General features: G+C 38.2%; 1 protein-coding gene across 1 annotated transcript in view; it reads right to left on the bottom strand.

The window, feature by feature from the left end:
* Positions 1-5,279: 5,279 nt before the first annotated feature.
* The window catches only part of LOC132999958 (gastrula zinc finger protein XlCGF57.1-like), a gene marked incomplete at both ends in the record, with an annotated part of 30,538 nt that continues 23,430 nt past the window's right edge, over positions 5,280-12,387 (bottom strand). Inside the window, one exon of the mRNA XM_061069763.1 lies at positions 5,280-5,505. Coding sequence (XP_060925746.1) covers positions 5,280-5,505 — 226 coding nt within the window. The remainder of the gene's footprint in view (positions 5,506-12,387) is intronic.

The following is a 12,387-nucleotide window of genomic DNA, read 5'->3' as shown; positions in this document are numbered from 1 at the left end:
TCCAGCGTGAATTTGCAGAACAGCATGAGTTGAGCCTTAAAAAGATATAAAAGACAAACATATGCATCAAACACAGAACATATATGACACATATTAATAGAGCCTGGTCGATATGACCCTCATTCACAATTATGAAAACCTTTATTTTACAGAATAAACAATGCAGAAACGATTTATGTTTATATTTGACATTAAAACGTTTATTTTCTGAGCTCACAATCTTTATATTTGGTTGTATTTGTGTTTTCTATTTAATTGCAGTTAATTATAACAAAGTTTATTGTAAAACTTTTAAATATCACGCCTGGATTAAATTTATTCTTCATTAGGGTTTGAAAATGATGTTTTAAGAGTCATTGCATTAAAATATATATCAGCATTAATTTTTTAAATATAGATGTTTTGTTTTACTTTTTAAATTTAAAGTTAATTTAAAATGTATATTATAGATTTTAAACCCATAAAAAAAAGTGTTTTTTATTTACAAATGCATATTCACAAGTATATTTCTCTCTATAATTCTCTGTCTGTCTGTCTGTCTGTCTGTCTGTCTGTCTCTCTGTCTCTCTGTCTCTCTCTCTCTCTCTCTCTCTCTCTCTCTCTCTCTCTCTCTCTCTCTCTCTCTCTCTCTCTCTCTCGTGTAGCCAACGTTTCTATTTCTTTCCCATAATTCATCCCATTGTTCAAGTCATGTTATCTGAATATACATTATCACAGTGTTTCATGTTTTTTTATGGTTTTCCAGCACTTTGGTTTCTTCAACCTTCCATCACCTTTGAACTCAGAAAGCTGCTGTCGATATGTTTCATCTCAGCAACGTTATCAAGAACGACTATCGCACCCTGATTCTTTGGAAGCTTAATAAATGGCTGCAACAGTAAAAGGCAGCTTCTTTAAAAGCATTTGATTATCACATTTGTCAGACACCTAGATATGTTTTAAAGAGGTAAAATGATAGACAAGTAACTATACTTTGCTGTGCACATATATAATGTATTAATAATTATAAGATGGTTATTTAAGAGTGTCTCAGTATTGATTAAAGTGAAGCAATCAGCACTCCACATACAGTGCTTGCATAAGTATTCACCCCGCTTGGACTTTTTCCCATTTTGTACTGTTACAAGCTGGATTTCAAATAGACTGAAACTGACTTTTTCCCAATTGATCAACACAATATGAATAGTACTTTGAAGGAGCAAAATACCTTTTATTGTGAAACAAACAATAATGAGAACAAAAAAGTATTTTGGGGTAGGTCTCTAAAAGCTTTACACATCTAGAGATGGAAATGTTTGTCCATTCTTCTTGGCAATAAAGATGAAGCTCAGACAGATTGGATGGACACCGTCTGTGAACAGCAATTTTCAAGTCTTGCCATAGATTCTCAATTAGATTTAGGTCTGGGCTTTGACTGGACTATTTCAAGACATTAACATGCTTTGATATAAACCATTCCATTGTAGCTCTGGCTGTATTTTTATGTTCATTGTCCTGCTGGAAGATAAATCTCCACCCCAGTCTCAAGTCTTTTGCTGACTGCATCAGATTTTCTTCAAGGATTGTCCTGTATTTAGCTCAATGCATCTTTCCCTCAGTTCTGACCAGTTTCCTGTACCTGCTGAAGAGAAGCATCCCCACAGCATGACACTACCACCACCATGTTTCACTGTTGGGATGGTGTGCTCAGGGTGATGGGCAGTGTTGGGATTGCCGCCACACAGTGTTTTGCATTGAGGCCAAAAAGTTAAATATTGGTCTCATTTGACCAGAAAACCTTCTTCCACATGTTTGCCGTCTCCCACATGGCTTGTGGCAAACTCCAAATGCGATTTCTCATGGTTCCCTTTCAACAACGGCTTCTTCTTGCCACTCTTCCATAAAGGCCAGATTTGTGGAGTACACGACTAATAGTTGTCCTGTGGACAGATTCTCCCACATCAGCTGTGGATCTTTGCAGCTCCTCCAGAGTTACCATGGGCCGCTTGGTTGCTCCTCTGATTAATTTTCTCCTTGTCCAGCCTGTCTGTTTGGGTGGACGGCCTTGTCTTGGTAGGTTTGTGGTTGTGCCATATTCTTCCATTTCAAGATGATGGATTTTATGGTGCTCAGTGAGATGTTCAAAGCTTTGGATATTTTCTTATAAGCTAACCCTGCTTCATACTTCTCCACAAATTCATCCCTGACTGTTTGGTGTACCGGATCTTTGTTAGGGGTTTCACAGTAAAGGGGGTGAATACATATGCACTCAACACTTTTAAGGTTTTTATTTGTAAATAATTTTGAAATCCATGTAATATTTCCCCCCACTTCCAAATGATGGACTATTTTACCGGCTCGATTATATAAAATCACAATGAAATACATTTGAAGATCTGGTTATACCATGACAAAATGTAGAAAAGTCCAAGGGGGGTGAATACTTATGCAAGGCACTGTAAATGACCCAATTTTCCAAATAGGAACTTAAGACTCCTGAGACACTATTAGTTTCCTCTAATAGTATTTTCTGCTGTGAGGCATTAATCTGTGAGTGTCAGTGACGTTTCCTCTCTCTTCAAGGAGTCCCTGTGTGAAGGAATCGACTTTGACAGCTCCGAGGAAACTAGTGGCTGTGTCCGCTTACTTCTGGATAGAAGTATTTTTGAACTACAGTTTATTCTTAACTCTGGACATTATAATCTGAGAAAATTTGAACATTTCATCAAGACAAAGACAGAAACTGCAGATATACAGAAATAAAAAATGACCCTGTGTTCAGGTTGCCAGGCTTTGACCTGGAGGCCTTATCATTAGTATCATAAACTCTTCTGCATGTGCACTACAATAAATCTATCAACAAAACAACACAACAAAGTGTTTAACACAACTGGCAACTAATCCTTATTGTACTGTAAATAATACAAAGCCTTACTGATCATTTCATACACTGAGTATCAGCTCCTCTATTCTTCTCAATACAAGCACATTATTATGATAAAAAATACATTTCTACATTTGCAAACAGATCATGTTATAAAGTAGATGCTGTAAAAACTTTTTATCATATAAATCTGCTCATCTTATAGACAGACATTTGCACTTGTGATTGTAATCTGAAGCCATCGTGTGTTGTCTCATCTTATAGATTTGAGAGATTGTACTGAACAGGGTTCTGAAGGAAGATTCAAATGCTGTATAAAGATTTATCCCTCTTGTTATAGAAGCATTGTTAGAAAATACTTCACATTACTTGACATACTGTCCCGGCAGTAGGTAACAGATTGAACTTTCTGTCTCGAGCTGCTGTTCACAATGTTTTTAATGTGTCTCAATCAGCTCTTAATGATACATATTTATTATGTGTTCTTTGAAGGGATTTGTAGGTATTATTGCTATTTTGTTGAGATACTTTTGTTCATGTTATCAAACAAAGAATTTGCTTTATTTGCTTCTTGCAAACGTTTATTTGCTTCTTAACTTTTCCTCAACATCAGCCTTTTTATTTACTAATGCAGAGTTTCATTTAATGACTGTGTAATGTTTGATTATTGATAAGTTATTGCCGTGCTCCAATCAGCCTCCTTGTGCCTTTTTAGCAGACGATAAAAGTGAGTTTCAATAAACCTTGTTTTTTCTCAAAGAAATATCAGAGACAAATGAATCTGTGCATTCAACTGTTATTGATCATTTTTGACTTTCATTGTATTGTCCCTTGTTATATTAAAAACGCTGTCAATATTATTAAATAACTAAATGAAATTAGATTTCGTGGCTAGTTTGCTTTGTTTTACCTTGTTTTATCAGCACAAGGCCCAAAGTGTCACGGAATGGAGAGGTTGAATAGAGAAGCTCAATGACTCAGCAGGTTGAATAGCAAATAAGAAAAAGGGAAATTAATAATTCAATCATTCAGTTGCTTATTTCTCTTATTCAGATTCATAATCAAATCGATTTTTAGATCACTCCCCCCCCATTAGTAAACCAGATAAGGGAGAAGGGCAATAAGCACTATGGGGCTGTGGAGTTAGACAGTTCATTGGCATTCTGTTGACTCGGATAACATATTAAAAGAAGCATTTATGTTGTTTTTTTAACACAGAAAAATAAAAATATTGAAATAAATTAGACAATCAAACCTGATGTGACCACTGACACATAATCCTCAGATAAACAGACACCACCACTGCTCAGTTTTTTTTCATAGATGTCTCGAAAATAAGATATTTCATCATTATTATCATTCTCCTAGAGTTGCAACTACAAATGAAGGGAACAAATTGTTTCATCAACAAAGGCACTGGAAAAGGAAAACTGAGCTGAGCTTTACTCTTCTTGAAGCTGTGCCTAACAAAACACACCAGACGGCACCAAGTGAATACTTATTTCAAACTTTTGTAAACCGTAAATCAGATAGAACGAGACCCCTGGAACGCGTTCACATTGACCGATCTATCATGACCTGAAAAACAAAAAAGTCTGAATTGCCCAGTTCCTACTTCACGTCAAACGTAAACAAACATGTCTGACTGTGAGAAGCTGATTAATTTGTCTCGTGAGGAGACAATTCAACTGTAGCCAGTGCAGCCTCCGTTCGTACAGAAACAAAGAGGAGGAGGGCGACAACGCCATTATCTTTTTATTAGACTTTTATTCTTGGAAACACATTGAATACATAAAGGAGAACACACACTGTCATTGAATCTCACAAACCAAGAAACCATTGTTTTAAAACAAACATATTTAATCATATGAACTTGTTAAGAACACACATACATACTGGGCAAGGAACACACTTTAACCGTATAATTACAAGAGGGACATTATGAAAAATAGATAAATTATGTAGAAATCTGTAGAAATAAGATATATAAACACATATCTTTCATGTTATTCAATGATTTATATATTCTAGGGACATAAAACCTGTTAGTAGATTATTTAAAACAGTGAACTATGAATATGTATACTATGAATATCTGCTGATAAATCCTAATAAATCTTTTGTTGCAAAGGTTGCAACTGAATCACTTCTCTCCTTTATGAATCCTCACATGTCTCGTACAATAGGACTGAATCTTAAATCTTTCACCACACTCATATCAACTAAACGCTTTCTCTCCTGTATGAATCCTCATATGTCTATTTAGACTGCCCCTATGGCTAAATCTTTCACCACACTCAGAGCAACTAAACGGTTTCTCTCCAGTATGAATCCTCATATGTGTATTTAGATTGCCCCTATGGATAAATCTTTCACCACACTCAGAGCAACTAAACGGTTTCTCTCCTGTATGAATCCTCATATGTCTATTTAGAATGCCCCTTTGGTTAAATCTTTCACCACACTCAGAGCAACTAAACGGTTTCTCTCCTGTATGAATCCTCATATGTTTATTTAGACTGCCCCTTTGGTTAAATCTTTCACCACACTCAGAGCAACTAAACGGTTTCTCTCCTGTATGAATCCTCATATGTGTATTTAGATGGCCCCTTTGGTTAAATCTTTCACAACACTCAGAGCAACTAAACGGTTTCTCTCCAGTATGAATCCTCATATGTCTATTTAGATTGCCCTTTTCGCTAAATCTTTTACCACACTCAGAGCAACTAAACGATTTTTTTTCTGTCTTACATCCCACATCACTTAGAGGCTGTTTGTTGTTTCCTGTATTTAAACCAGTCTGAGTTTCCCTGGTCTCCAGCCAATCATCCTCACTCTCTTCAGTCTCAGAAGATTCTTCACTCTTGTCCTCAGGACCTTGTTGTAAACGTCCATCTGGACCTGAGTTCCTGGCTGGTTCTGGTCCTCCACAGTCCGCTCTGTTCTCCTTCATCTCACTCCGATGAAGCTTTGACGATTTAGGTTTCTCTTGATCTTCTTCACTCTTCACAGCAACAGGAGTCAATGTGAACTTGATATCAGCCTCCTCCAGTCCTTGAAGCTGCTGTCCATCCTGACTGGTCCACGGTTCCTCCTGTTCCTCTTTAATGTGGGGGGACTCTGGGTCCTCCTGGTCCACAATGGGGCTCCACTGCTGCTCCTCAGGGGGAACCTCTTCTTTCTTCACCATCAGTTGCTGGACGTCTGCAGGACACACTGAAACACAAAAACAAATGTTTATAATTTCAGAGTTTCCTGAAGTGTTTTGAAAAACTTGTGTTGTGTCGTTTAATGTCGACTGTTGTGATTTTTGAACGATCACATTCAGGAAGTAGAGATGTTGAGGTTGTTTACAGTTGGTGTTACGACGCAGCTCGTAAAGGAAGCAGCATAAAACAAAGGGTTTCTGGTAAAAAAAAGTTTTTCATTCACAGCAGCAGGTTTTCTGCACAGACTCGTTCACAACAGCATCAAATCCTCCTCATTATTCAGGTGAGAGGTGGAGCAGCCGGGTGCAGCAGACAGACAGGAAGTGGAGGATTAACTCCGCTGCTCGAGCTGATGCTAGCTTACGTTAGCCTGTGAGCGGTTCTTTCTCGATTATGAAAAAATATACATAATCACGATTAATTTGGATAATATTGAAATCACAATTATTCATACGATTACTTTTGAGTTTGAAAATATCATGCATTCATTCAGTGTTTCTTGCTGCGTGCTTGAGAATGGCGCTGCGCGACCGCTACATTGTGTGGTGCTGCTCCTCTTCAGATTCTAAGAATCCAGGGTGTTCCAATACAAGAGAACTTTTTCTACCCTTTTTGTCGATCAAACGGGTCTGCCCTCCCTCTGCCATTTTCCACTCGTGGTGTTTTTTTTAAACACCGCCGGTCACCACACACACAACTCTCCTCCTTCACTTTACAGCTGCTTGAGAGTGAGAGCCAGTCAGCAGGGCTGTGTTGAATGCTTTGGGGGAAGGACTGAATTGTTCATGTAATTTCAGAAAATCGTTTCAACTCGATTATATAAGTTTGGAGATCATTTGACCCAAAAAATCGAAATCACGATTAAAATTTGATTAATTGCACAGCCCTACGCTAAGGCTATTTTTATTATGGTCAACATGAATATTAAAGTCACCAATAAAAATAATTGTATCGGTCTTTAGGACTAGGTTTGAAAAAAACTCAGGGAATTCCTTTAAATATTCAGTATAAGCCCCAGGAGCACGGTACAGCACTATCAGGTAGACATCTAGAAAATTAGTTTTTTATTAGGGGCATATATTCAGATAATGGAAAATCGAAGGTTATTAAATTATGGTCTGATAGTGTTGGATTGCGCGGAAGTACTTTTAAATGTTCAATTCCGACACCGTATGATAACACAAGGTCAAGTGTGTGGTTACAACAATGAGTAGGTTGATGCACACACTGACTAAAACCAATTGAGTCTAGTATCGTATAATGCTACGCTAAGGCTATCTTTATTATGGTCAACATGAATATTAAAGTCACCAACAATAATCATTTTATCGGTCTTTAGGACTAGGTTTGATAAAAACTCAGGGAATTCTGTTAGAAATTCAGTATAAGCCCCAGGAGCACGATAAACTACAGCAAATATGATTGGCTGTTGGTGTTTCTTGGATTGGCGTGGAAGACTAAGAACAAGACATTCAAATGAGTCGTAGCTGAGTTTAAGTTTAGGATTAATTCATAGACTGGAGTTAAAAATAGCAGCAACTCCATCTCCTCGTCCAAATTCTCTGGGCACGTGTGAATTTATATGACTGGGGGGAGTAGATTCATTTGGACTGATACAAAATAATATCAGGTTCTAAACCAACAACCTGTATCTTAGATCCGATTCCAACTAAATTACTTAAAGAAATTCTGCCCCTAATAGATAATTTGTTATTTAACACAATCAATCTGTCATTATCATCAGGTTATGTGTCTTTTAAAAAAGCTGTAATCAAACCCCTACTCAAAAAACCCATCCTAGACCCAGAGGTTTTAGCAAATTACAGGCCAATATCTAATCTCCCCTTCCTATCTAAAATCTTAGAAAAAGTTGTAGCCAATCAGCCGTGTCAGTTTCTCCAGGAAAATAATATATATGAAGACTTTCAGTCTGGGTTTAGAACCAATCACAGCACAGAGACGGCCCTGGCAAAAGTCACTAATGACCTTCTAATAGCTTCAGACCAGGGACTTGTTCTGTTCTGTTAGATCTCAGTGCAGCATTCGACACAGTTGACCATCAAATTTTATTAGAGAGACTAAAACAGTTAATAAACATTAAAGGAACCGCCCTAAGCTGGTTTAAATCTTATTTTGCTGATCGCTCCCAATTCGTTCAAATCAATGATGAGTCATCTGTGCGCACCAAAGTTAACCATGGTGTCCCACAGGGGTCTGTGCTCGGCCCAATTTTATTCTCATTATATATGCTTCCACTAGGAAACATTATCAGGACACACTCGGTAAATTTTCACTGTTATGCGGATGACACCCAGTTATATTTGTCAATAAAACCCGATCAAAGTAATCAATTAACTAAACTTCGAGCATGTCTCAAGGACATAAATACCTGGATGACCCGCAATTTTCTCTTATTAAACTCAGATAAAACAGAGGTTATAATACTCGGCCCTAAACACCTTAGAGATACATTATCTAATGATATAGCTGCGCTAGATGACATTGCCCTTGCTTCCAATGACACAGTCAGGAACTTGGGAGTGATCTTCGATCCTGATTTGACCTTTAATAGTCACTTAAAAGTAATTTCTAGGACCGCGTTTTTCCACTTGCGTAATATCTCAAAAATCAGACATGTCCTTTCGCAAAAAGATGCAGAAAAACTAGTCAACGCCTTTGTTACATCGAGACTGGACTATTGTAATTCATTATTATCAGGCTCCAGCAGTAAGTCGTTTAAGACTCTGCAGCTGGTCCAAAATGCCGCAGCACGTGTCCTGACGAGAACTAAGAAAAGAGAGCACATTTCTCCAGTATTAGCATCGCTACACTGGCTTCCTGTTAAATCTAGAATAGAATTTAAAATTCTCCTCCTCACCTTCAAGGCCCTTAATGATATGGCACCTCTTTACCTTAAAGAGATGTTAGTTCCATATCAACCCACTAGAGCACTCCGATCCCAGAACTCAGGTTTACTTGTTGTCCCTAAAGTCTCTAAAAGTAGAGTAGGAGCCAGAGCTTTTAGCCATCAAGCCCCACTCCTGTGGAATAATCTCCCACTTTCAGTTCGGGAAGCAGACACGCTCTGTTAGTTTAAGAGTAGACTCAAAACCTTCCTTTTTGATAAAGCTTATAGTTAGAGCTAATTAGTGCGATGTTCCAAAATTGATAAAAAGGCAAAAACCCCTGATGATGCTAAGACGCACAGGGAATTTATGACACAAGACACACGGAGCTTCTCTTTCCTGCTTCTCCTTCCTTTTCTCCATACTGATCACATCAAGGTAATTCTTATCTGATCAGTACATGTTACTAACTTGACCCCTTTCCCGGAGTTTCTGTGCCTTAGCGCCCGCGGATGCAGGGCCACAGCTGTGGCCGCACCTTGGATATATATGATTGTGGATCGCGCGTCAGAGGTCGCCATGGTGGATCCAGTTTAGTGGATTCTGTATCGTGCCAGGTGATCGTAGTGGTAATGGAGGATCCTTTGTCGCGCTGGCATCGGATGATGAGGGACCACGACCGAGGCGACGGCTGATAATGGATTCTAACTGGCGGCGGTGGACAATGACTGTGGATTATAGTGGATCCCATCCTGATGCTGGATCGTGGTCTTGCTGGCTGCTGGCCAGAGACTGTGATTGCAGCGGGACTGCTTGACACATAGTATTGAAAAATGTTTACCCTCATGGATGCTGCTAAAAATCCTGATGATGTTTTCTTAAGCACTTGACATCTATTGCACTTCTGTCCGTCCTGAGAGAGGGATCCCTCACATGTGTCTCTCTGAGGTTTCTACATATTTTTACCTGTGAAAAGGGTTTTTAGTAGTTTTTCCTGACTCTTGCTGAGGGTTAAGGACAGAGGATGTCACACAATGTTAAAGCCCTATGAGACGAATTGTTATTTGTGAATGTGGGCTATACAAATAAAACTTGATTGATTGATTCCCAAAACATAATGCAATAGTAACATAATATAATAAAAGTTAATTATTATATATATATAAAAAAAATGGTGTTAGAGGAATCAGCTATCCCATCTCGCCTCAGCAACTCTACTCCTCTGCTTGCATTAAGCAGATCTTATAAAGGCAAGCTTCACCCCTGGAGCCTCCCCCCAAAAATGAAAAATTCAAAACTTCTTAACAGTTCTACAGTAAAGTACTGCACCTTTATTTATCACAAGAACGAGAGCTAAGAAGAAATGCAAAGTGCACACTAAAGAATCAAAACAAATGACAACTTAGCTAACAAACAATAATAATTATAATAACAAGAAATAAAATAATATATGCAAGTTTGCTCTCAATTTAAAATGATATATTGTATAATATGTTACAAGTATTAAATAATCAAAATAGAATATGCAAAATAAACAAACAAATAAATAAATAGTATAATTTAACTTTGTCTCAAGAACTATTTACATTCCACTCCCTAGCATCACACTTCAAGGGTTACAGTGCAATCCTTCTGGCCTTCCTTGCTGCAAAGTCATCAATCAAAACATCGTTTTCAACTGTTTGAATTTAGAAAAACTCCTCTCGGCTGAAGCTACTGTTACTGGTAGTGTTGCTCTGATCCGCAGAGCAATACACAAGTTGGGATATATTTCTGTGAGCTGCTTTGCATGTATGAAACAGTTGTCATGCTCTTTGATGGCCAGTAAGGTAAAATGTCTAACTCCTTGGCCAGCTTATTTAGTTATTAAGCATTTTGGTGTATTTGGACAGCCTGACATACTTTTTTCATTCCAAGATAGCTGTTGAATCCGGTCTGATTAAACTCTCTAGCTCGCTACACCAATACTAACATTGTTCTTATAACTCAAATTTCAACTTCATGACACCAGTGTTAATTTTGGTATCTTTTTTAGATTTAGTATAGTCTATGGATGGAAATGCATATTAGCTTTAGTCACATTGAGTCATTTTTATCCTTCTTAGTTTTAGTCTAGTTTTCGTTGATGGAAACTCAGAACATTTTTGTCTAGTTTAAGTCACATTTAATAGTCCATATTATAGCCACATTTAACCCCTTTCCTTCCCTTCTCAGGCCCAGGGACCCCCTGTGTTGTGTCTACAACTGCATAATAGTCTAGCTTGCAGTACTTAAATTGTGGATACAATTAGTCTCTGATACAGATCTCCTAGTATATGCCTACAGCTGAATTCCAATTAACGCAGTGTAAATTATCATTAAAATATAAGAGAATATCCAGCCTAGATTTTGAAGATTCAACACAACTACTATGCCTACCTGACCTTAGAGCTAAATCAACCACATATCCACCATGTATAGCTTTGCCCTGGACAGTTTATCCCCTGGGGTATACTCTGGCCTGGAGGGGTATAGTTTGGTTTAATTTGGGCGGGAGTTAATTTGGCTTGTTACACAGGGACCCCCACCTGGCTTGGACTCTTAACCCGCACCCACGCCTCAATTCTGTGTTACATTAACACATATAACAGTATATTGCACATCCACATTTCTCTCTCTCTCTCTTTACTTTTTATTTAACTTTTTATATCTTGGATATTATTATTTTATAAACAGTTATTTCTTTCTTATGTGAAGTACTTATTGTGTTTTTATGCTTTATGTTAAATGTATGCACCTATTTACCAAAGAAAATTCCAGGTAGGTGTAAAGCTACTTGGCAATAAATCCTTTCTGATTCTGATTCATCAGGATGCAGCCACGTCTCAGTGAGGGACAATAAATCTATGTTATAATCTGAGACTAGTTCATTAACGAAAATAGCTTTTGATGACAGTGATCTCGTGTTTAAAAGACCACATTTAAAAGTCTTAGTTTACTGAGTTGTTGCAGAGGTTGTGTTAATTTCTATTAGATTATTGTGTGTAATTCTCGCTCTGTTAATGTTTGATTTAAATCATGTAATCGGACGGTGGACAGACACAGTCTCTATGGGGTTGTGTGACTGATCCCGAGGGAGCAGAGAAGTGTGTAGCACTGCAGCTCTGCTTCCTGGTCCCAGCTCTGGGTTGTCATGTTATAGACTGGGTAATATTCCTAGAATAACAGAGCTAGCTTAGGCTAAGCTACGTGGTAAGCTAGGTGGCTACGTGCTAAGCTAGGTGGCTCCGCGGCGGCTAAGCTAACTACAGCTAACGGAGCTTCTAGGTCGCTGAGCCTCTCGCCTCCATCGCTACCAACACACTGCATTTATTACATGTAGCTCTACTGTTAATGGAGGCGGAGGAGTCAGTGAACATGAGCCACTCGGAGCAAGAGGGAGAGAGAGAAGCCATCGCTGCTGTATCAGCCTGTTAGACTACGAGGCTGA

This window comes from Limanda limanda, chromosome 4, assembly GCF_963576545.1.
Source record: "Limanda limanda chromosome 4, fLimLim1.1, whole genome shotgun sequence".
In the NCBI taxonomy this organism is placed as follows: Eukaryota; Metazoa; Chordata; class Actinopteri; order Pleuronectiformes; family Pleuronectidae; genus Limanda; species Limanda limanda.
This window is presented reverse-complemented; position numbering and strand designations above follow the sequence as displayed.